Genomic DNA, 25742 nt, shown 5'->3' with positions numbered 1-25742 from the left:
GCGGGTCTCCACGCTGACCACGGGGAAGAAGGCCTCGGCTGCTTTTGTGGGGAAGGACTTTATTGATCCTTTCCCACAGACGCTACCGGACCAGCCCTACAACCCAGACGCGCTTTTAAGTCGGAGAGGACAGAGCTTGCTCGCGGAGAGCGGCCACGCAGATCTGCTCGCGGTCCCTCGCCGCTCAGGGGTCGCTCCAATTCCCATACCTGCAGGCGGCCTGCAGGCGGATTGTTCTCTTTTCCCACATACCCCCTTTACCTTGACTGTTTATTACTATTATTATTATTTTCTCTCTTTCTCTCTCCTTTAAAACAAAAAAACCAACCAACACTAACACCAACAAAAAACTTTTCTGCTACTTTGGCTCCTTTGGCTTTGTTCTGCAACAGCAGAGCCAAGTTAGCTCAGGCGCAGAGTAAGAGACCGAGAGAGCCCGCCCGGGGACTCGGTAGAGACGAGCACGCCCCGACAGCCCCCGGCCGTACCCCGCGCGCTCTGGCGTGCTAACACCCGAACTCGCGCGCCCAGCCCTCAAAAAGGCCTCTGGCTGCAAGCGCAGGCAAGGGGCGCCAGACCGGCGGAGAGCCCGAGGGTCCCGCAGTCCCCGCGAGGGCGGCGGCGGCCAGCAGACGGCGATCGCGGCCCGCGCCACGGCGCGGTCAGCGCGGATGCGCCGCGGGGCCTCGGGGCTGGAGCACAGAGCCAGGGCCTGCTCCCTCTTCGCTTCTCGCCCCTGGGGCCTGGAGATAGAAACCCGGCCCCTGCGCCCCGCCCCGTCCCTCCCCCACGATCTCCCCTGCAGCTCCCACCCCGCTGCGCGCCGTCCTCTCCCGGACTCGCTCTCTCCGCCCACCTCACCCCCCCCTCGCCCACCCACCCACCCACCCCCCCCCCCCCCCCCGCACCTCCTGTTGGCAGGGGTGACCTCCAAGGCCTCTTCCAACTTGAACCGTTCTTTTTTTCTCTCCCGCGCTTTCTTTGCCAACTTCTTTTCCTCCTCTCCTCCTTCAGACTACTCTTTTCTCTCTCAGAAGTCCCTCCAGGAAACTGGGGACTCGCTCACGACTTGCCTCCCTTTAACTGTGGTCTCAACTCTTGGGGCAACGCCTGAGCCTGTAAGGCTGCTTCCCTGGAGGTCCCGGAGCCTGGAGCTGACCAGCTGACCTGTGGGAACGCAACAGGTCGTGGTCTGGCCACTTCTCCCTGGGAGGGCGTCACTGGACCGAGAGTCTGTGCCAGAGCCCAGGAGACAAGGAGTTTTTATCTTCTTTCTCTGACCCCCCAGAACTCCTACCATGCCCTTCGAGCTCTATGTTTGGAGCTGGAGACCGATGCCGGGTACACAAAATCCATCTCCAGATGTCTGAAAACTAGCGTTCACTTAAAAGTCGCCAAGGGCAGGGAATTCCATCCACTGGGACTCTGCTTCCCAGATTTGTCATGACCACAACCATTGGGAGGGGAGCATAAGCTAAAAGTTTTAGTTACTCCACTTTTGCAGTTAAAGCTAGAGGTGTTAAAGTCCATAACGCAATTATTTGAAAGCCAAGGACTCTTGCATAATGGCTTAAATTGATCACATATGCATGCACACGCATATATTACATGTGTGTAACCACATATGTGTATATATAATTTCTTCTGATGGTGGCTTGAATCTGGATTTTCCTTGAGGATTATGGCCACAGGTTAAATAAAAGAACAGAAAACATCTTTAATTATCCACATGTCTAAGTTGATCTTCTCTTTGGCATTTTTAGCAAAGAGGCACAATGAAGTTTCTGGAGTTGCAGAGAGAGCAAATTTGGTCAGTCAGCAGTGAAAGTAAACCTCTGCCAGGGGCTCTGGACTTCCTCTGACATTGCTTGGAAATGGGGAAGTTTGTCTTCAAACCCTGAAGAGTCTGGCCATCGGGAGAGTCACAGTCCCGAAAGAGGTCGAAGCCAACGTGGTGGGAGTCAGAGGGAAGTGGGTACTTTTCAAATGCGTTTTGGACTCTTTTCTCTCTTTTAAAGAGTCACTGGGGAGAGAGGTTAGAAGTCGCTAGGAACTGAGGCCATCACCGGCAAGAGCAATATGATTCCTCACAACTCAGGCCAGGATGGAAGGCACAGAGGTCTGGCTTGCAGTGCCCTGTCACTGCCAATCATCTATTGCTTGGCAACAAGTCACAACTGCAGCTCAGGTTTAATACTTGTGCAGGTGGGCACCCATAGTGTGTGGACTCGCTTGGGCCCAGGGAACATCTCGCTTTAGAGAGTGCCCTGAACACTGAGCACTAACATTATCTCATACAATGCAACACCATTTGCCTCCTATTTAGACGCTCTGAAAAACAAGGGTAACGTATTGGGAAACAATTTTCAGGACTATGGTAGAAAGAAACGAGACCATTTCAAAGTCAGCTATCCAAGTTCCCCAAAGCATAAAGCATTCCTGCAAAGCACACTGGAGTGCAGGGTGTTTATAAAATAAATTGCTCCATTGATATGGAAAATAATGTGCCAAGCCTGATTCATAGAAAGCATTTTCAGGGGGTCTTAAGCTATTTAGTTTAAAATCTAAATTGAAAAGCAGAGGAAAGAAATCTTTCAACTGCTAAGTGGATAATATAGTTTATAATTTGTAAACCATTTCCTTTATTTCAGTCTTGCTGACTTTTCCTAATACACTGGATCTCCCTGCACACCCATTGCCTCCTAAATTATCAAAGAAAAAATGGGTCTATAGCATTCCTAAACAATATTCTTGTTCCTTTTTTGTTCATTCACAATGTAACCGATATTTGTAGGTAGTTCATGAAACAAATCAAAAGATTTAACAAACTCAATTGGTAGAATAAGAAGGTAGTTGAAAACCGAGTTTATAACCTAGATATTTGGTGAAAAATAAACATGAAATGATGTTTCCTTTTAATATAATTATATATTATTTGATGAGTTTACTATTAAATGCTGAATGGCCTGAAATGAAAGCAGTTTAATCTGCAGAGAGATCAATTTGCTGTTGCACTGCATACTGTAGCAACCTTGCAATAAAAAAACTACAGTAATAATCACAGTAATTGAGAGGAAGAAAAGCATTATTCCTCGGCTTTGAACAAGCAATAGGGTCAGGAAATTCACAACCTCAGAAGATTTTTAAATAGAAAAAAAAAGAAGAGGTGTCACATGTTCACTGCCCAACACACTTAAACATCCCTATTGCACTCTATTGTCATCATCATGGTTTCCATTACGTGGCCAATCACGTGGCATTTGGTTAAGACTCTACTTTACCCACTACCAACTTGCTTAAGCACCCTCACCTCAGGGTGCAAACAGAAATGCTCCTTGCACCTCCCAGAGGACATAGGAGGAATACTTGAGCTCAAGGGTTTTCTAGGAGGAGTCTTTCGGCCACTTTCATATTGTGATGGAAATGGTAGCGTCAGCACAATGGTGTTGAGATTGCGTTTGAAAATCTCTTGTGCCCCAAATCAAAGACGCTCTGAGGTTTAAGAATTATACAGCTATACCGGAGGCTGAGGCTGGAGGATGCCTTAAGCCCAGGAGTTTGAGGTTGCAGTGAGCTATGAGGACGCCACTGCAACCTACCCTGGGCGACAGCAAGACCCTATCTCAAAAAAAAAAAAAAAAATTAACAGCAGGTGGAATGCCTCAATCATCCCATAAACCCAGCTATCCCTTTGCATAATGCAGGGAAACGGTATCTGTTGCCTGGTCACCAGGCCCCAGGTTTCCATTCGGTTTCTGCTGGGCCCTGCGCAGTTCAGTTTTCCCAGTTCTTAGGCAAACAGCTTGTGGAAGATCCGCTCTAGAAAGCGTGGGCTAGATCATTCTTTTGCGATTTCAACAAACTTTTTCAATGGTTGTTGAGTAACTAGATTCCAGATAGATCTTGTTGTTTTCAACCTTCCTAGAAATTCCTTTTCAAGAGGAGGAAGTCAGGTTGGGAAGAGTGACTCTAACTCCCAGTCTCATCAAAAGGCCCCTTCCTTCCCCAAAGTTCAGGGCTGATAGTAAACGAAGCTAATGGAGCCATGCAGCACACAAATGCTCCCCCGTTACCGGAGTTATGAGGCCTGGACCTTGAAGGCCTTGGCTGCGAGTGGGGGCACTGCAGAACTTCACTGCGCGCAGAGGTGAAGAATGTATGGGGTGGGGGTGACTGGACTGCCTAGTCCTCACAGGAGAACCTGTAGGGGCTTTCGGGGTTATGGCCCTCGTACGGTCTCCTCTGCGTCCAGGGGACCGCCGCTTCTTGTCCGCACTCAGACCGAGCGGAGGGCAACGTGCTGGCCTCGATCTCCAACTTTCCCTTCCCCGCAGGCGAAGAGTTGGCGGTAGGGGCAGAGGAGGAGCTGGGTCTCCGCTGCGCGTTTAAACACGGCCCGGGGCTGTATTCCTCCCCCCAACCCCCAGCGATTCTTTCTCGGTCTTCGCTTTTAAATCCAAGCGTTAATCATTCGGAGCGCGCGGGCGGGGAGAGGCGAGGAGGGCTAGCTCTGGCTTCGCGGCTGCTGGCGCCGGCGCGCGCGCGCTCAGGAAGCAGTGTGGCTCTGACCCCCCCTCCCGAGCCTCCTCCTCCCCTCCTTCCTGCCCCTGCTCCCCTAGCCTTCCTCCCCTCCTCCCCGCTCCGCCGCCCGCGCCCAGTGCATCTACTCCCTCCCCACGTCACTCGCCAGCGCGCCATGCAAATCACCGCCGCCGCCAGCTCCCATTGGCCGCGGCGCGCTCATTTAATGGCAGCCCGGGCCCGGCGTATGGCTGCTGGGCCCCGCGCGCCGCCGGCCCCGCGTGCGCCTCCGCTCCGAGCGCACGGCTCTGGGCAGGCAGCGGGCAGCCAGTCCCGGGCTCGGCGGCCCCGACTCTCTGGGCCTCTCCGCCCTTCCGCGCTCCTTCCGCTGTCCCTGGCCCTCCTCCCTGGCTGCACCGGGATCGCCCCCTCCGGGCCCCCCTCCGCGCCTGTCTCCCCCCGGGCGCCTGGGACCAGCACATGCCCAGCGCACGCGGCGCGCCGCCCTGCTAGAAGTTGCAGCCCGGGAGTTGGAGGCCGCTGAGGACGGAGCACAGGAGGGAGGAGGTAGCGCGCGGCAGCGGTCGGCGCGGAGGAGACTGCAAACCCCAGACCCGGCCCAGTGCACCGCTCAGGCCCGGAAAGTGGAGCCGCAACTTGGCCACGACTGCACCTGTTTGCACCTTTCCGCCGAAGGCGACCGGGTTGCTGTGGCGGCGAAGACTGCGACCCCGACCGTTGGCCTCTTTGGCAAGTGGTTTGTGCACCAGGAGAAACTTTCCACCCACGAGCCTAACCAGCGTTGAGTGCGTGCGTTTTTGCCTCTTTTTTGTTGTTGTTGCCTCCACCCTCCCCCATTCTTCTCTCTGCTCTAGGAACCCCTGCGTCTCGCTGCGTTTGAACTCCTCTCCATCTCCCCCCGCCCCAGCCGTCTATGCCCCAGGTCCTCTCCTCGCGGTGCTGGTGAACCCGCGAGCCGCCTCGATGTACAGCATGATGATGGAGACCGATCTGCACTCGCCCGGGGGCGCTCAGGCCCCCACGAACCTCTCGGGCCCGGCTGGGGCGGGCGGCGGAGGAGGTGGGGGCGGCGGCGGGGGCGGCGGCGGCGGCGGAGCCAAGGCCAACCAAGACCGGGTCAAGCGGCCCATGAACGCCTTCATGGTGTGGTCCCGCGGTCAGCGGCGCAAGATGGCCCAGGAGAACCCCAAAATGCACAACTCTGAGATCAGCAAGCGCCTGGGGGCCGAGTGGAAGGTCATGTCCGAGGCCGAGAAGCGGCCGTTCATCGACGAGGCCAAGCGTCTGCGCGCGCTGCACATGAAGGAGCACCCGGATTACAAGTACCGGCCCCGCCGCAAGACCAAGACGCTGCTCAAGAAGGACAAGTACTCGCTGGCCGGCGGGCTCCTGGCGGCCGGCGCGGGAGGCGGCGGTGCGGCCGTGGCCATGGGCGTGGGCGTGGGCGCCGCGGCGGTGGGCCAGCGCCTGGAGAGCCCAGGCGGCGCGGCGGGAGGCGGCTACGCGCACGTCAACGGTTGGGCCAACGGCGCTTACCCCGGCTCGGTGGCGGCGGCGGCCGCGGCCGCGGCCATGATGCAGGAGGCGCAGCTGGCCTACGGGCAGCACCCGGGCGCGGGGGGCGCGCATCCGCACGCGCACCCTGCGCACCCGCACCCGCACCACCCGCACGCGCACCCTCACAACCCGCAGCCCATGCACCGCTATGACATGGGCGCTCTGCAGTACAGCCCCATCTCCAACTCGCAGGGCTACATGAGCGCCTCGCCCTCGGGCTACGGCGGCCTCCCCTACGGCGCCGCGGCCGCTGCCGCCGCTGCCGCGGGCGGCGCTCACCAGAACTCGGCCGTGGCGGCGGCGGCGGCGGCAGCGGCCGCGTCGTCGGGCGCCCTGGGCGCGCTCGGCTCGCTGGTCAAGTCGGAGCCGAGCGGGAGCCCGCCAGCCCCGGCTCACTCGCGGGCGCCGTGCCCCGGGGACCTGCGCGAGATGATCAGCATGTACTTGCCCGCCGGCGAGGGTGGCGACCCGGCGGCGGCCGCTGCGGCCGCGGCGCAGAGCAGGCTTCACTCGCTGCCGCAGCACTACCAGGGCGCGGGCGCGGGCGTCAATGGCACGGTGCCCCTGACGCACATCTAGCGCTGCCTGGATGCCGGGACACTTCGGCCCGCGGCCGGCGACTCGGTGACCACCGAGCTCACGGCCCGCACCCAGGCTTCCGCCAGACCCGGCCGGCCTTGCTTTTGTACAGACGTTTCCACGCTCTTGTGAAATGAAAACGCTGGAGACGAACACCAGGTGACATGCTCCCCACTCACCTTTCCAGGAGTTCCTGGGACCACTAGGCGCTGAATCAAGGCTTGCGTTTGAGACTGAACTTGGGTGTTTTATTGAGACTTTTTGTACAGTATTTATCATCCACGGAGGAGGGGACAAAAAGACAAAAAAAAAAAAAAGCGAGGGGCGATGCCAACTTTTGTATCACAGCCAGCGCGCTTTCATCCTGCATTGCTTCCTGGCGGCGTGGATTGCCGGAGGCCTGTGATGGGGAGCTGGTCTCGTTTGTTATAAATGTAGTAAGGCAGATCCAAACATTTACAAGGTTTTTGTAGTTGCTACCGCTCTTCTGAGTTGGTTTGTTAATTTATACAAAGAGGTTAACACCCCCCCTTCAGGTGGCGGAGTTATATTCTGGGTTTTGTAAAACTTTATGTATCTCAGCATTTTCATTTTTTTGGTTTTGTATTATTTCATGTAAATGCATTGTGAAATTTTTATTTTAGGCATTGCGGTGCGGGGAGGAGGAATCAGATTATGTACATAGTTTCCTAAAAAGCCTTTCTTCTAAAAACGAAAAAAGAACCCCCCCAAATTGTATTGAATTTTGAATCAATAAATTTAAGAGAGAAAAAAGCCCGCTTTTCCCCATAAATTTGAAACGTGCTAATTTTATATGCATGTTTTATAAGTTCAAAGTACAATTAGTAAATCCTGAGGAGGAGAAATAAATTATCAGCATGAACTAAATGTAAGGGAACCCCAGGGGCTTGGGAGTAGGATTTTCTTGGAGCTTTATTCAGTGGAAAGGAAGAAAGTTAAAATCCATAAATTATTTTGTAGAGTTGAAGTGTTAATATGAACGAGGCATAATTACAAAAATATCTTCTTTTGGTCTGGCCCTGCAAGTGCCTGGGACGAGGGCAGGTTCTGCTTTTCCGTGCTGCCAGCTTTGCGCCCTCCTGGCCTGGCAGGGCGTCTGCAGGGCAGCTGGGCCCGGAGGAGAAAGGAGGAAGGAAAGACCCCCGCGGCGGCGGGACTAGGCCAAGGATTGGGGACAAAGGCCATGGCGGGGACACGGGACCCCCAATTCCCCAATTAAGATTGGGAGCAGAAATTATTTGAATGTGGTTCAAGGAAACACAATCACTGAACCAAAATGTACTGCAGCTGAACCCCTCCGTCCCCCTCTGCCTCTTTCTCCTTGGGAACTGGGCACAGTAATTTTGCGGGATTTTCACACACACACAAAATCGAGCCCCTCTTTCTCTCACGGGAACTGGTATGCAAGTTGCTAAAGGACGAGACCGCGAAATGCCGGTTGTTATTCCTATGAGGTCTTGAGGCTGTTTGATGCTTTAAATTTTTTAATTATATTTTTTCTAGGTGTTTATTGGTACATTGCAGTTTTTCTGAAATTTAAAGTTTTCTGTAAAACTTTGTCTTCAAGTAATCTGACAGCATTAAATATTGCATTTAAAAGTTATACTTAGCAAATACATTTTGAAATTAATCACAATATTAAGATGAAATTATATTTTTGAAAAAAAAAACACTTTAAATCCAGATTGAAATATGTTGATTTCTGCAGCCTTAGGCTTCTCCCCTTATTTCTCAACATCTTTTCTGTCCTGGAATGAATGAGTATGGACTATCCATCCAAAAGTGGGCCTATGCCATCAGTTTAATGAGAACTGAATTCAGTCTGCATTCGAGAATAGCTTTAAGTATAATGCTAATCTGACAATTGACATGTGTAATTTTTTTGAATCATTTTGATAATTTTGCTTAAACCACTCATTCGTTAAAGTGATTGCAAAATATTCAAGAATGATGTCCACTGCTTTCTAACAAGATAATAAAAGACCCCCTTTTCTTTTTCTTCATTTTTTTTTTCTTTTAGCAATTTGATCCTCTGTGAAGCAGTCGTTTCCAAAAGTGCCTGCATGCTTATGGATGGCTGAGCAGAGCAGCACCTTGAGACAGTGTGGGGACAAGTGCCACACCAGTCCCCTCTGGGAGAAGCTTCGGGAAGGGCTATAGCGCTCTCTCTGTTAAGTCACCAGGAGCTTCCTGAGCCCTGTTTATTCTGAAATAGACTTAAAGAACTCTTTCTGAGGGTCTTTCAGATACCATTCTCAACTTGTCAGCTATGCTTGCCCTTGTGTCTATGTCCAGCTCTTGCCATCTAAATCTGGGCTCATCACACATTAATAACTTGGGGGCCCACTTTAAACAAAAAGTTTGGTCAGTATGCCTGGAACACCGGGCAAAGCTGTCAGTTGTTTTCCTGGAGGGGGACTTACAGTGTGGCAGTTACCGCATTGCCACACACAGTGGGAACAGTCAATGCCAGGTGCGCCAACCATCTTCCTTCCTTTTTGTTCTGTTGATTAGAATGACACAGAAAAAAGCATATAAATTCTTTAATGACTCAATTTAAAAACAGCATGGGAGGGGAGGAGAAGAGATTAGCTGGGATTTATCTCAGGATTGAGATCCTATCCGTGTCTCTCCAATTTAAATTCGTGGAGAAACTATTCCACTAGGCCCTAGACATTCCACTCAACTGTGAGCTCAGTTTTTGCCCAGGCAGTACTCATGGTTTTCACCAACAGAATTACTATATGATGATCATTATTATACGATGACTTCATTCACTTCCCAAATCACAGGATGCTGTTTCTGTCGCTTAGTCCAATTTTGTTTGAAACCCGTGGAGGGAACGTGGACAGGATCCTTTTGAGGCCTGAAACAAAGTTTGCACGACTTCGTGCAGGCGGACTGGGTGGCTTATCAATCTGCCCACTGAGCCTGGCCCTGTCTACACTGAGAGTGCCAGGGTTTGTGTGCTTTAAGCTTCTTTGGTTTGGTTTCATTTGATGTTAACCTTATTTTGTTTCGGTTTTCAACTCACTGGCCCCTTAGTTGTTGTTTTTACGATTTGAGATCCTCCTCCCCAAAGAAACACACCAGTAGCTGGATGAAATGAACTACTTTTAAAGAAGAGTTTCGGGTACAGCCGCCTGATCTGCAGATAGTGAGTCGGGGACCCTGAGTGATAGGTCTATTAAATGGTGCTTGTGGGAGAAGAATAACACTTATATCCACGCTTTCATGTCTCCGACAAAGACTGGGCACCGCAGATTTCCTCTCTGGAAAATTTCAGTTAATTCAAGGACTGCATCCAGGACGCGTGCCCAGGAAGTCGCGCTCCAAGTGGCGGGGCTCTGGTACCCCTCGGTCCTCGGTCGCTTTAGCTCCAGCCCGCGCCCACCCTGGCCCACACCCACGCCCCACAACCAGGCCCCGGGGCAGAGGTTTAGAAGCGTGGGCAGCAGAATTCAACCACAGGCTTGATTCTTTGGGAACTTCAAGTGAGAAGCAGACTTGGCTTTGGCGCAGTTCTCTTCCCAGCGTGACTGTTTGGCAGGATCGAAAGGCCCGGCCAGATGGGGAGGGGTGAGGGGGCCGCGGGCCCCGAGGAGAGGAGCGGGAGGCGTCTCGGTGTCCCTCAGTCCTGCAGGGTGGGGGCAGCGCCAGGGCTGAGCTAGGACCAGCGGCCGGGCGCGCGCGGAGGTGGGGACTCAGGGACCCGTCACCCTAGCCCACTCCTCCAGCTCAGTGCCAGGCCTCCTCGCTTCCTCCTGCGTACAGGGGACAAGTTCCGGCGAGGGGCGAGGAGAGGAGCTCTTCCCTCCTCCCCCCAGCTCCCGCCCTTCCTCTCCAGCTGCGCGCCGGCCGAGACCCCGCAGGCCTCCCCGGGACTGGAGCGGCGTCGGCAGCGGGCGGCGCCCGGTGGCCCAGGCCCAGGTCCGGGTCCCCTCCTCCCGGGATGGAGCCTCTCGTGCGCGCCCCACTGCGCCCCGCCCCACCCTCAGCCCCTTCTCAAAGTTGCCTTTCTCGAGTTCTGCCCGGGCTGAGCCCGACATTGCGCGGTTTCCCTCTCACCCTGCGCACTCCTCTCTCCACCCGCCACCCATTCACTCCTACTTCTTCACTTCCCCTCTCGCGCTTTATCCCACTCCGACTCCGCATCTACCTGCTTTTCATTCACTTTCCTTTCTTTCTGCCCGGCCTTCTCTTTGTCTGTCCCGCTCGCCCTGTCCTCCCCCTGCCGTCCCGCTCGGCCCCCGGACGCTGCATCTGAGGCTCGGGTGGGGACTCGGCAGGTGCCTGGGAGCGGCCGCGCCCCCGCGGGCTCGAGGCGGGGAGCGGGGGCGTCCCGCGGGGCCCTCGGGGAGCCCGCCCAGCTCCGGCCGGCCTGGGCGCGGAGGCCAGGCGGGGTGTCAGCCGCCGGCGGGGGCGGGGGCGGAGATTAAGATGACTGATGCGAGGGACGGGGGCAGAGTGTTTTTGTGTTTAAGGAGAGCTGGATTAGTGGAGAGAAAGTCCTGACCCGGGGTCAGCCGCAAGTCAAACCCTTTTACAATCAGCCGGCGGAACAAGCGCGTCTCCTCTGGGCCGCAACAAGTGGCAAGGAGAAGGGGGAGGGGAGGCAGGGCTCGGCCGGCGGTCGGGAGCGTAGCGGAGGAGGGGTGGGAAAGAGCCCGCACCGGCCGACGGTCGCGGGAGCAGGCGCCGAGGGAGGCGCACCCCGAGAGCCTCGCGGGCTGCGCCCGGGCGCGGCCTTGGCGGCGTGGGGCTCGGGCCCAGCCGAATGCCGTCTCCTTAGCAAATACCAGCGTTTCCTTTCCTGAGTCTTCTTGGGGCCGCTCCTCTGGGGGGAAGACTAGGGAGGGTGCTGCCCGGGCGCTCTGTCGGGGAGGCTCTGTTTTATAAACGCAACTCAATTTCCATAAGAAACAGAAAAATCAAAAGAGCGAGTCTTTGCGCGCTTCCAGTCACTTCCTCCCCGGGCGCTCCGGGAAACCTTGCCTTATCTCCCATGCTTTGCAGCCTTTGATCTGTGTTTGCGGGGGCGTGTGTGACGCAGTATTAGCGGGATAAAGTATCGGGGCTCTTTGCCACTAGACCGCATTGTCGGTGGGGTGAGGACCGAGGCGCCAAACCGGGTGACGTGCCCTGGCTTCAGCACTCACCGCCCCTCGGCCAAGGAATAGAAACTGGAGTGGGGTGAAGGTTGAGAGCGAGGTCAGGGGACAAGCGAAGAAAGTAGATAAATTTGTCTTCCTTAGTGGCCAAGTTGGGGATCTGTGCTGAAATAACACCATGGAGAGTTTTACCAAATATGAAAAATGTATGAAGAATCCAAACAAGTATTATATCTAAAGACAGAAAAAGATCATCTATTTTGATAGTAAAAATAAAAAGAACAGAATTGCCATATTTTCCTCTAAATTGGCTTTTCATGTGGCAATATGAAAACACCAACACAGAGAGAGAGAGAGAGAGAGAAAGAGAGAGAGAGGAGAAAGCAGTTTTTAAAACAACACAAGTAACTCCAAGTGAGCTGGCGCATACCCATGGCTTGCCCTGGGTGACACTGGTGCAGTATGGTGGAAAATGGGTTCTGAGTTCAAAATCAAGTAACAGAATGCTGCTTGGCAGCTAAGCGTGACCCTATGGGGAAATTTGTCTGTGGCAGAAACGCTGGACATTGTGAGTGATTCTGATGCCCTGCAGGCAGCTCCAAGGATTTAATTGCCCTCAGCCACTACACAACAACCATGTGGATACATTAAAGATGTTGTTTGTGAAGAACAGCAGGTCATCACATGCAAAGCCTCGAAATAGTCAGCCAGTCAAATCAGTGGAAAAAATCAGCTTTTGTTAGATTTTGCAGTTTCAGGAATTAGGCATTCACTGCAGAGCTGCAGTTTTGAGAAATTGCAATGTCAGGCATGTTCCCAATGGGGAAATATTGTGAGTGTGGAGGAACGTAAGATTGGGTTTGACAATGGGGAAACTGACAAGAGTCATCACCCAGACATTGTTTTCTCTCTGAGCACCCCGGAAATGCTAACTAGAGATGATATTTAGTGGCAGCAATAGCTCTCTGTGTTAGTCCTACATACTCATAAGATACAAAACAAGAGTCTTAGGCAGCTAAAGAGCTGACCCAGAGTTTCTCATGCTGACTCCCTGGATTATATGGCAGAGACATGTATGTAAAACCTGTGAAGAGTGTAGTAACAATGTCAAAATCGACCTGAAAAAATTCAAAGCAGAGACCAAGTTATCTTTTTATCCCTAAGAAACAGAATAGGAGGAGATCCAGGTGAGCATGTTTTAAACTAGGAAAAGATTTAGCAACCTCATTTTTTAAGTAATTCAGCCTAGAGGGGGAAATTTCAGTAAGTGGAAAAGCCGAACTTCAGCAGTGAGAGAGTGTCCATGTGGGCGGGAGGCAGGCGCTCCTCTCTTTGTGTCAGAAACTGAAGCAAGAAGTTGATCCTTGTCAAAACTGGCAGTCACCTTGTCAGTCATGCTGGTCACAGATGAGCTCTGTGTCCTTGGGCAAATGTCCTTCCCTCTGAGTCTGTTTCTGCAGATGTAAAACAGACATTATAAAACCAACTTCACAGGCAAAGATACATGATCCCAGGCGCACACAGTGCCTAGCAAATAATGAAACTCTCAAGAAATGGTCAGGAGAATCAAACAGGGAATTGGGACATGAAGTGTCAGATTTGGTCTAGGTAGGAAACAATGGTAGTTATACAAAACACAGTCTTCACAGTAATCCATGCTAATAATTATTCCTCTTTAAAGTTACTTGCCAATCATCACATTCATTCTTTCATCTGCTCAACAAACACTTGTTACAAGTACATTCATTATACTTCCAGGCTTTTCTAGGAGGCATGGGATGTGTCCAGCCTATTACTAGGTGCGAGAATGCAACTATCGACCTGACAGGGCCCACCACCTGGTGGGTGCGGCTGATTGTCACGCAGGCATGTGTGATATGGAGAGTCACAGCTGTGTGACAGAGGTACATGCCAGATGCTATGTGAGCCTTCTTGCCAATTTGGGGGACTCAGGGAAGACTAAGCTAGATCCTGAGACTCCACAGTGCTTCTGTCAAAACTCCCTTGGTGGGTGAGACTCCCACACGGTCTGTTTTCTTTGTAGCCAGATGAAGCTTGCCATGTACACTTGAGCAGAGTGTGCACGGCAACGCTTTGGGTTTTCATGAATGGCTGCTTCAGGTCGGTCTCCGTGGTAGAGATGCAGTAGAGAATTCAAGGGCAATGGCCTCTCAGCTTCAGGATGCAAGCAAGGGTTTGCCAGGGGAGCTCCTTACAAATGCAGATTCCCAGACCCAGAGCCAATGCTGGGTCGGTGGGCCTGGAGGGCCTGCGTTTCTTAGGCACACTCTGGGGGAGCTTGAGGCCCATCCTGGATGACACTTGGAAGACCTTGTTAAGAGATGGGCCTGAATGTTATTTTATGGTAAGTAGCTACTAAGGCCCTGTGTTTAGATCATTTAAATTTGAATAGCAATTTATTATTTATAAAGTGCTCTCACTTAATTGTTCAATGTAGATGATTTTTGAAAAAAAATTAAATTAGAGAATAAAAATAATTTTGAGCTGGATTATTAGAATCTTGTGAATAGAAAAGACTGACTGATTTACTGTTTTATTTTCTACTTTCCAACTGTTTTTTTTTTGTTTGTTTTGCCTGTAAATACATTGTGATTCTCCTGAAGGGAAGTCAATGTGGAACACAGGAAGCAAACAGAAAGGCCATTCACTAGTACCACAAATGACTAAATCAGTTCTGCCCAGTAGATCCTAACTATGGTAATCGCAACTACGGTAATGATTTGCTACTTGGCCACCAAGTTCCTTGATGTTGTTATCTGTGGAATGGGAAAGCCTTGTAAAAAAGCTTGAAAAATTAGAGGCTTTAAGTATCTTTGAGAGGAAGAGGTTGTGCATATGGGGGGCTACATTATAAAAAGAATAAACTATTTTATGTCAACAGTATTTTAGAAGATACAAGCAGGTTAAAAAATCTCCTTAATTAAAATAATCCTATAAAAGCACAAATAGAGGGTGTGATCACAACAGTATTTTATCTATAAAGCATTTAATTCAGCATTATGGATGTTACTGCTGATCATAATAAAGATAGCATTCACTATAGCTATAGATACAGGTATAGCTTAAAGGATTGTTGTGGAAGAACCCATATCTCTTTGAATAGCATGTAAGAAAATAAATTTTAAATATTTTTAATTTTTTAAACTTTTTTCTTCTGTTCAGGCCAAGTATTTGGGGATAAAAAAATAAATTTTAGATAAGAGATAGACACATTTTTCAAAATTTTAAAATAGTCATTAAAAATTATTTTAGTCTTTCAAACTGAGACTACTACTAGAAATATATTCTTATTTTTCAAATGCTATTGATGAAATCTAGATAGCAAAGTAAATTATTCACTTGCCAAGGGATACCATATAAAATTCTTAAAATAATTAAACTAACCTTAATTATTCCAAAATGAATGCATCACCTATCTTAACTATTTGCAGAAAAATAAAATTATATTTAAAGTCACTGTTCAAATTAAATCATGCAAGTGCATCAAGACATGATATAAATAAAAATAGATACTTTTAAATCAATCTATAAGCTGTAACTTCAATATCAATTTAAACAGCATAAGTTTTTACTGTTTTTGAAACAATTATGATGATATTAAGTTTGAGAAAAATAGGACATTTACAATAACATTTTATTGTGAATTCTTCACTTTAGGATTTTTTTTTAATGTAACAGCCAGAAAAGGGTCAGTCCTCCACGCTTGCCGTGTGGCCCCTGCTGCAGCGGGGCAGCCAGGCTCCCCGGTGCCAGGCTCGGGCGCGCACGTGGTCAGACACAGCAGCGTCACCGCGCCTCCCTGGGAACAGCGACTCAGTCTAGCGGGCTTTTTTTGCGTTTTGATTACAAGCATCAACACAGTTCCGGGCACTTAGCGAGGAACAGGCTAGCCTTACCGAGTTGAATCGAGCACAGCAGGGTACCGCATGGATGCGGGAAGCCACACAGGAAAGGTGCGCCGCCTCCGCCAGGAAGTCCCCCTGTCTTTCGCAGGCCCAGAGTGGGATGGTGGGACAGTGCACCCTGGAGCCTTCTGGAGGAGCCTGCAAGTGTAAGCCACTTCTCAGGTGTCGCTGTCGCTCGCTCGTGGTTGTTCGGGAGGCACAGAAAGCAGAGCCGTGCTGTGACGCGGGGCGAGGGCGTGGACGCGGGCCCCAGCCCCCGGCGGGACAGCAGGCTCCCCGCGCAGGCGACTTGGGCCAGCGTGACGCGGGAGCTGCGCTGCGCGTGGGGGCCGGCCGGGCTCCCCGCTTCCCACCACGGCGGCCTCCGCTCGCGGGGTGCTAGGAATGCTGCGTGCTGCTGTGCCCTGCCCTGCGTGCTGTGCTGTGCGCTGTGTGCTGTGCTGTGTTGCGTTGTGTTGTGCTGCGTTGTGTGCTGTTGTCCTATGCTGTGTTGCGTTGTGTTGTGCTGTGCTGTGTGCTGTTGTGCTGTGCTGTGCTGTGCTGTGCTGTGTTGTGCTGTGCTGTGTTGTGCTGTGTTGTGTTGTGTGCTGTTGTCCTATGCTGTGTTGCGTTGTGTTGTGCTGTGCTGTGTTGTGCTGTGCTGTGCTGTGCTGTGTTGTGTTGTGCTGTGCTGTGTTGTGCTGTGCTGTGTTGTGTGCTGTTGTCCTATGCTGTGTTGCGTTGTGTTGTGCTGTGCTGTGTTGTGCTGTGCTGTGCTGTGTTGTGTTGTGCTGTGCTGTGTTGTGCTGTGCTGTGTTGTGTGCTGTTGTCCTATGCTGTGTTGCGTTGTGTTGTGCTGTGCTGTGTGCTGTGTGCTGTTGTGCTGTGCTGTGCTGTGCTGTGCTGTGTTGTGCTGTGCTGTGCTGTGTTGTGTTGTGCTGTGCTGTGTTGTGTTGTGCTGTGCTGTGCTGTGTTGTGTTGTGCTGTGCTGTGTTGTGCTGTGCTGTGTTGTGTGCTGTTGTCCTATGCTGTGTTGCGTTGTGTTGTGCTGTGCTGTGTGCTGTTGTGCTGTGCTGTGTTGTGCTGTGTTGTGTTGTGTGCTGTTGTCCTATGCTGTGTTGCGTTGTGTTGTGCTGTGCTGTGTTGTGCTGTGCTGTGCTGTGCTGTGTTGTGTTGTGCTGTGCTGTGTTTTGCTGTGCTGTGTTGTGTGCTGTTGTGCTGTGCTGTGCTGTGCTGTGCTGTGCTGTGTTGTGCTGTGCTGTGCTGTGCTGTGTTGTGTTGTGCTGTGCTGTGTTGTGCTGTGTTGTGTTGTGTGCTGTTGTCCTATGCTGTGTTGCGTTGTGTTGTGCTGTGCTGTGTTGTGCTGTGCTGTGTTGTGTGCTGTTGTCCTATGCTGTGTTGCGTTGTGTTGTGCTGTGCTGTGTGCTGTGTGCTGTTGTGCTGTGCTGTGCTGTGCTGTGCTGTGTTGTGCTGTGCTGTGCTGTGCTGTGTTGTGCTGTGCTGTGTTGTGCTGTGCTGTGTTGTGTTGTGTTGTATTGTCCTATGCTGTGTTGTGTTGTGCTGTGTTGTGTTGTGTTGTATTGTCCTATGCTGTGTTGTGTTGTGCTGTGCTGTGCTGTGTTGTGTTGTGTTGTCCTATGCCGTGCTGTGCTGTGCTATGTCATATTATAATGAGGTAGGATTTTTCTCTTACGAACATGACAGTAAAGCCACACCTGGTGCAAAGGGTGTTCCAGGCACCTGGAAGAGACCAGGCCCGGCAGGACAAGGCTGCCCTCCCTGCTCAGACCCCACTGGAACTGCGGGCCCTGCCCATGGCTCTGCCAGAGACCCAGTGGGAGGTGTAGGGGGGACCTTGATGTGGAAACAGGTTGGCAGCTAATCCTGCCTGGATCTGTCTCCAGATGCCTGGTTTATTACTCTAAGACACTTTGTGTTACTCCTTGTTGCAGTATGAGTTTGACCATGTGACTTTTGTATGTGTTTGAAATATACAAAACTAGAAACTTATTTTTGATAATCAGAATGATTGGTGTCAGTACTGTGCAAAAGATGCACATGGTGCCTACCCTGAGTGACAGGGTAATGCCACATGACCTGTCTCAGCCTTGTCCCCTGCTCCTGTGGTTTCCCAAACTGTTAACCAAGGCACCCCAGGGCTTCACAGTGAGCTCAGGAGATCACTCAGGGTAGTTTTAAATTTTGGTGGAAACCCAGCAATACTGGGCATCTCTGAGATGCCATGTGAATTGTCGCTTGGGAGTACTTTAGAGTCCCAGTGTGAACTTGTAGCCAGACCGCTCTGGAGGACAGCCTGTCTCTGTGAAACTGGGTTTCCCACAGCTGCTATGTCAAAAGCAATTCCTGTGGGAAGAGCCATGCAGACCAGAAAGTGAGGTGTTGGGTCCACCTGACACCAGGTGGGAGAAGTCACAGTGGCACATGCAGACCATTAATAAGCAATTATGGCTTTTTAAAGAGTGGAAAGAAAAATTTTTTTCTTTCAATTTGTGTGTGTTACTAAGAAATATATGTTAAGTTGTTTGAACATAACTACTTAAACAGAACTGTTAGGCATTTCTTTCAGCCTGAGGCACTAAGGGTGTCCTAAAAACTTACACTATTCAAACTGATATTGAACTTGTAGCATATAGATCGATATAAAATTATTTGTTTTTGCTTATATTATGTGTTTATGCAATGTATCTTTAATTTAAGCCACAACTTTAGATACAATTTTATTTTTCTGCAAAGTAGTTGCTACAGGTGATGCATTCATTTTGGAATAATAACGTGTTGGTTTCATTATTTGAAGAATTTTATATAATTTCCCTTAGTGTGGATAATTTAGTTTGTTATAAAATTTCATAGTCAGTATTTTGAAATTAAGGATACATTTCTAGTAATAATCTGAGTTTAAAGACTGAAATAAATGATTTATTTATAAAAAATGAGCAAGCAAGCTTTTACATTAATATCTTACTCAAATTAAATTTAAATCTAACCAAATTTAAATCCATGCAACTCAGAGAGAATTAGAGATGCCAAAATACTAACATTGAACTTGTATATCAAGGAATGACTAAAATGTGTTCATTGGTTTTGTCTATTTTGGTTGAAATAGACAAAATCCCTGCATCAGGATTTCTGCCATCTTTCTAAAAAAGATGCTTCTTCTAATAGTTTTGACCATCAGCAAAATGCTTCAAGAGTTACCCTAAATTCTACTTTTCTATTTTGTTTCATTAAGTCCAATATAAACAATTCTGTTCCAGTACCTTCTTTCTTTCTTTCTGAGCATAGGATTTCCTTCTCTCTGTGTTAACCACCTGGGGGACACAATGTCTGTAGTTCTGAATGTTGTAGGTAGTATACAAGGAAAGTTTATGTAATAATAATAATAGCAGCAATAGTATTAATAATATCAACGATAGAAGTGTCCAATAAATTGAGCATGCAAAGATGGCAGTTCAAAAAGTAGAATGTCAGGCTGGGCTCAGTGGTTCATGCCTGTAACCCTGCTACTCTGGGAGGCTGAGGTGGGAGGATTGCTTGAGGCCAGGAGTTTGAGACCAGCCTTAGCAAGCATAGCAAGACCCTGTCTCTACAAAAAGTAGAAAAATTAGCCGGGCATGGTGGCATGTGCCTGTAATCATAGCTACTCGGGAGGCTGAGGTAGGAGAATCGCTTGAGCCCAGGCGTTTAAGGTTGCAGTGAGCTATGATGACACTACTGCACTCTACCCTGGGAAATAGAGTGAGATTCCATCTCAAAACAAAAAACGAAAACAAAACAAAAAAGTAGAAGATCAGTACTGAATTACTTCTGTTACCCTGACTCCAAAACTTTTGATTAATATTTTTTCAAATAATTATTTTTATCTTATATGCTTATCAAATACATACAAATGCGAGGAAAATGCTCCTTTTAAAAGCAATAGCTCTCAATTATGCACATTAAATTAGTTTTTTCAAAAGCTTTTCATTTTTAAAAATTCATTTTCTTCTTTTTTTTTTGTTTGGTTGAGTAGAGTTGAGGAAGACTAAGAACATGGGGCCATGGTGGGAGAAGCGTAACGGGCACAGGAAGGCGGCTCACACTTGGACTGTGGAATCTAGTTTGAGCAGAAAACAGAAGACAACAGGATTCCTTACCTGTTCTTGCCTGGGCTCTGTGAAAATGTGTGGCATAATTTTGATTCTCAATGTACAGGTGTCCTCCAATCACCTCTTCCCCACGCAAGTCTGTGTTAACAAACACAGTTAATCATTTAACTGTGTTTGTACTAGATGTGATTAAATATTTAGGGTGTATGTGTTCATCACAATGACCAAAACATAGGAATAAATTGAGAATATAATTCAGGCCAAGAAATATATGTAGCATTAAGGAAATGATTAAGAATGAGGGGTTACCTAGAAGCTAGAAGTGGATCCAAAGTAAAGGAGTCAGAGATGGGTCATGCCGGAAAGACAAAACTTCAGACAATAAGACTTTGGTGGCAAGGCCACCCTATCCCAGAGAGACGCTGCATGTCGTCCGCTGCCACAGGGCCGAGCCAGGGCTGGAAGGCGTGGGTCAGAGATTGGGAACAAACGCTAACAGCTGTGATCACAGCCTCTACTTGTGCTTTTATAGGATTATTTTAATTAAGGAGACTTTTTAACCTGCCTGTGTATTCTAAATAATTCCTCACTGTATTGGTTTCTGGGCACTGCTGTAAAAAAATTACTACACACCAGGGGACTTAAGGAGCAGATGTGCATTCTCTCACAGTCCTGGAAAGGAGTGCACGCCCAGAGTGTTGGCAGGGTTGGCTCCCTCCAAAGACTTGAGGGTGGATCTGTCGCAGGCCTCTCCCCAGCTTCCGGCCTTGCTGGCCATCCTTGGTGCTCCTTGGCTTGTAGATGCATCGTCAGGTCTTTGCCCCATCTTCACGTGGCGTGCTCCCTGTGTGCATGCCTGTGCCCACATTTCCCTTTTGCAAAAAAACAACAATTGTTGGATTAGGACTCTAATGACTCTAATGACTCTAATGACTGTCTTAACCTGTTCATCTGCAAAGACTCTGTTTCCAAATAAAGACATATTCAAAGGGGTTGGAGTTAGGACTTCGGCATCTTTTTGGGAAACACAGCTTAAGCCCTATGAGTGGTGGTTGATGATGACATTAATACATTTTCTTGCCTAGTAACTATTGTGTATTCTGAAGGCCCTGGTTCTCTGCTAGAAAATCAGGTAGTTTAGTCTTGTGGGCTTTCAAAGACTCTAGCTATCCCCTAGACCTTTTTGTAAACAGGAGCTTTTAATCTGTCCTACTACCGATCAGTTACCCTCAAACTGCCCTTGAACGTATCCTGAAGTAATCATCTACATAGTGTCACTGTGGCAGCTACAGGAGGCCAGAGGGGATGTATTTGGCCACCTTAAGGCAGCACATAGTGGACACACTGACTCATGAAATTTGCCCAAATAACATGGTGCCTCCATATGGGAGAAAGGAACTGAGCAACTCCTGGGGGCCAGACTTTGCCTCATTTTTCTTTTTAATTCAATTTATGTAGCTAAATTAAAAGCATTTTTGTAAACCACCTTCATTCCTTTGGAATAATGCAGTGTAAAAAGAGATTCATTGCTACACAGTTCACACATATAATCTCATTTAATCCTCACTACACCTCTGAGATATAAGTATAATTATTTTCCCTTTTTGTAGATTGAAGAGACTAAGAGGGGTTAAGTAATCTACCAAAGGGAATGTTATTAATGTGCAGAAAATTCAGGATTAAAATATAGAGCTGCCAGATTCTAATGCTAATAACTAATTAGCATTAGACGTGAACATTTTTAAACAGGCAGACAGTATCATAGGCTTGTAGGGAAAATGTCAGTCCCTCCCATCACCTTCCTCTGCCCCACAGACCTGACCCTCTCCGTGGCAACTCCTGAGAATTTTTTGGCCATTTTTCTCACATATTTGTCTCCATATTTCTGAAATATATATTTATATTGCTTATTCTTGATTTAAAATTACCTATTCAACTTTAGCAGAGACCACACAGCCTTCATGCCCTTTCACATTCTTTTGCACTTCTGTCATTCCCAAGTAGGTACATCATTCATTTTGCTAAATTTACTTTCAATGTTTATCCTATTTTGGACATAGAAGTACTGTTCATGGCTGATGATATTTCCATTCTTAGGAAACTATTTGTTTTGCCTAAAGTTATTAATGGTCTTGTTTTGTGAGAGAAGTTATTTACTTAGTTTTCTACGTTCCTATCACAAATTCTTCCCAAACACTACCTTAGCTTTAGAGAACACTTTTGAATACTGTTTTTGGTGAGGTTCAATACATCGGGAATTTTATCAGCTCCATGTCTCCTTGGAGCCAGCCCTGCAGGCCCTCTCCCCACCTGTTCCAACTGGACTGGTTGCTCTCTTGTCTTGCTGCACACTTGTCATCATCTCACCTCACTTTGCCTCTCTTCCATAGGTTCCCATTTTCTGGATCCCATGTTTTTTCTTGTTTGATTTCCTTTCTTGTCTTGGCAAGTTAAGCATTCTGGTAGGCTGTACAACACTAGAATGATAGTTTAGCTAGGTATAAGATTCTGGGTAAGAAATACTTTTCTCTTGAGATTCTGTCTTCTAACTGGTACTGTTGCTTTAGAGTAGTTTATACTGTTTGTATTTTACAATTTCCTGAGGGGTACTTGATATGTAATCAACTGTGCCTATATAAAACACACAGTTTGAAACAGTTTAGCAAATGTATATACCCATGAAATCATCACCACAATCAAGATAATAAGCCTACCTACCACCCTCAAAAATTTCCTTACTGTCTTTGAAAACCCTGTCTCCTGCCTCTCTCTACCCACAGGCAACCACTAATCTGCTTTTTGTCACTATAGATTGCTTTGCATTTAATAGAATTTTATATAAATGGAATTTTATAGTGTATAATCTTTTCTGTCTGGCTTAATTCACTTAGCATAATGATTTTGAAATTAATCCATATTGCAGCATGTATCAATAGGTCATTCCATTTATTGTTGAGTAGTCTTCCACTATATGGATATACAATTGTTTATCTATCTGTTGGTGCACATGTGTTTCCAATTTTTGGCTGTCATGAATTTCTATATAAGTCTTTGTATAGATAATGCTTTTATTTCTCTTGATTAAAATACCTAGGAGTGGAAAGGTTATATAATATTGTAGGTATGTTTAACTTTTTTTTTTTTTTTTTTTTTTTTTTTGAGACAGAGTCTTGCTTTGTTGCCTAGGCTAGAGTGAGTGCCGTGGCGCCAGCCTAGCTCACAGCAACCTCAAACTCCTGGGCTCAAGCGGTCCTTCTGTCTCAGCCTCCCAAGTAGCTGGGACTACAGGCATGAGCCACCATGCCCGGCTAATTTTTTCTATATATATATTAGTTGGCCAATTAGTTTCTTTCTATTTATAGTAGAGACGGGGTCTCGCTCTTGCTCAGGCTGGTTTCCAACTCCCGACCTCGAGCAATCCGCCCGCCTCGGCCTCCCAGAGAGCTAGGATTACAGGCGTGAGCCACCGCGCCTGGCCGGTATGTTTAACTTTTTAAGAAATTGCAAAATTGTTTTTAAAAGTATTTGTACTATTTTATATTCTCACCAGCTGTGTGTGACAGTTCTAGTTCCTCCACATATACACCAACACTTGCTTTTTAATTTTAGTACATAAACATACTATTGGATGTGTAGTAGTATTCCATTATGGTTTTAATTTGCTTTTCCCTCATGACTAATTAAGTGGAACATCTTTTCACATGCTTATTAGCCATCCATATAGGTTCTTTGATGAAATTTATGTTAAAATTTTTTGCCCATTATTATTATGTCATTGAGATTTGAGTATTCTTAATATATTCTGGATATAAGTCAGAAATCTGTTTTATAAATATTTTCTCAGTCTTTGGCTTGTCATTTCATTTTCTTAGTAACATCTTTTGTAAAAGAAAAGTTTTAAATGTTGACGAAGTCTGATTTATTGATTTCATTTTTCTTTTACAGCTCATGTTTTGTGTTGTATTTAAGAACTCCTTGTAAACTCAAAGTCATTAAGATTTTTCTCTTATGATTCTATCTGGAAATGTGCTATCCAATTCAATATACAATAGCTACATGTAGCTATTAAAATTTAACATTTAATTTATTAAAATTAAATAGAGTAAATAATGTAATCCCTCCATCAACCAGCCACATTTCAAGTGCTCAGTAGTCACATTTGGCCCAGTGGATATTCTCTTGGTCAGTATAGACAAAGAATATTTTCATTACAGAAAGTTCTATTGAACAGTGCTCTAACATTCCATAGTTTTAGCTCTCACAGTTAGGTCTATGATAAATTTTGAATTAATTTTTGTGTGTAGCATGAAGGATTAATATTTTTAGCATATGGTTACTCATCATTATAGTATCATTTTTTTAAAAAAGATTACCCTTTCCCCATTAAATTTCCTTGGCACCTTTGTGAAAAATCAGTTGACCATATGTGTGGATCTTCTTCTGGACTCTCTCCTGCTAAATTGATCTATTAGTCTATTTTTATGCCCATACCACACAGTTTTGATTAGTGTATCTTTACAATAAGTCTTTTTTTTTTTTTTTGAGACAGAGTCTCACTTTGTTGCCCAGGCTTGAGTGAGTGTCATGGCGTCAGCCTAGCTCACAGCAACCTCAATCTCCTGGGCTCAAGCAATTCTACTGCCTCAGCCTCCTGAGTTGCTGGGACTACAGGCATGTGCCACCATGCCCAGCTAATGTTTTTCTATGTATATTAGTTGGCCAGTTAATTTCTTTCTACTTATAGTAGAGATGGAGTCTCGCTCTTGCTCAGGCTGGTTTCGAACTCCTGACCTTGAGCAATCGCCCTCCTCAGCCTCCCAGAGTGCTAGGATTATAGGCGTGAGCCACCGCACCTGGCCACTAAGTTTTGAAAATAGTGTAAATTCTACAACTTTGTTCCTGTGTTTCCAAGTTATTTTGGCTCTTTTATACCCTTTGCATTTCTATATAAATTTTTTTATAAGCTTGTCAACTTCTTAAAAAAACAAAAGCCTTATGCAGTGTTAATTGGAATTTCATGGAATCTATAGATGAATTTGGATAGCTTAACAATATTGAGTTTTTCAACCCATCAACATGTTATATAATCTCCACTTATTTAAATCTTTCTTAATTTCTCTTAGTAACACTTTGTAATTTTCAGTGCACAGATCTTGTACATTTTTTGTCATATTTATCTCAAACTATTTTATCTTTAGATTTTTGACATAGATAATTCCAACATCTTCAAATATGGACATTTTTTATGTCTTCCTTTCTATCATTCCGTCTCTAATTTGAATGTCTTTTTCCTTTTTTTTTATTAATTTTCTTTTCTTTTCTTATTGCACTGGCTAGTACCTCTAGTACAGTATTGAAGAGAAGTGATGAGAGAGCTGGCATTCATTTCTTATTCCTGATCATAGGGAATGCTTTCAGGCTTTCACCATTAAATATAATGTTAGCTCTAAGTAGTCCATGCTCTTTTGATTCTTGTTCTTTTATATGTGATCTAATTTTTGCTTAGTATACTTTTTAAAAAATCTGATCAATAGTTTTTCTGTGTAAGCTGGTTTGTGCTTTGTATGCATGTGGTTTTTTTCTCCTCTGTTTATTCTTGGTTTTTAAAATTGCATAATCATGTGCGTTGGTGTGCATCTTTTTTCATTTATTGTGCTGGGAACTTGTACTCTTTTAATCTTGAAAGTCATATCCTTCAATTCTGAGGAATTTCATGAATTATTTCTTTAAAATTTCCTTGTCTCCATTGTTCTTTGTTCTCTCTGGAATTTCTGTTAGTTGGAGGTCACAACGGCATCATCCTCTGATTTTTATATTTTTTCTCTTCTGTTTTATCTCTGTGTCTCTATCTCTTTCTCTTTTGATTCTGTTTTCTTGGAGCATTTGTCACATTTGTCTTTCACTTATTCTATTGATTTTTT

The 25742-nt window shown here is 47.0% G+C and overlaps 1 protein-coding gene and 1 long non-coding RNA gene across 2 annotated transcripts in view; both read left to right on the top strand.

Annotated features, from left to right (window-relative positions):
* Window positions 1-25742, top strand: part of LOC105864232 (uncharacterized) — a 53345-nt gene that overhangs the window by 5417 nt on the left and 22186 nt on the right. The window lies entirely within an intron of this gene.
* SOX1 (SRY-box transcription factor 1) lies at window positions 4927-10271 on the top strand. The gene has a single exon (XM_012751967.3). It carries the CDS (start codon window positions 5506-5508, stop codon window positions 6676-6678), a length of 1173 nt encoding a protein of 390 aa, XP_012607421.1. The 5' UTR covers window positions 4927-5505; the 3' UTR covers window positions 6679-10271.

This window comes from Microcebus murinus, chromosome 13 (assembly GCF_040939455.1).
Source record: "Microcebus murinus isolate Inina chromosome 13, M.murinus_Inina_mat1.0, whole genome shotgun sequence".
NCBI lineage: Eukaryota > Metazoa > Chordata > Mammalia > Primates > Cheirogaleidae > Microcebus > Microcebus murinus.
Note: the sequence above shows the minus strand (reverse complement) of the source record. Positions and strands in the feature narration are given on the sequence as shown.

What these genes read in the sequence shown, in the direction of transcription:
- SOX1 (XM_012751967.3), top strand. Translation starts at nt 5,506, where the DNA reads ATGTACAGCATGATGATGGAGACCGATCTGCACTCGCCCGGGGGCGCT.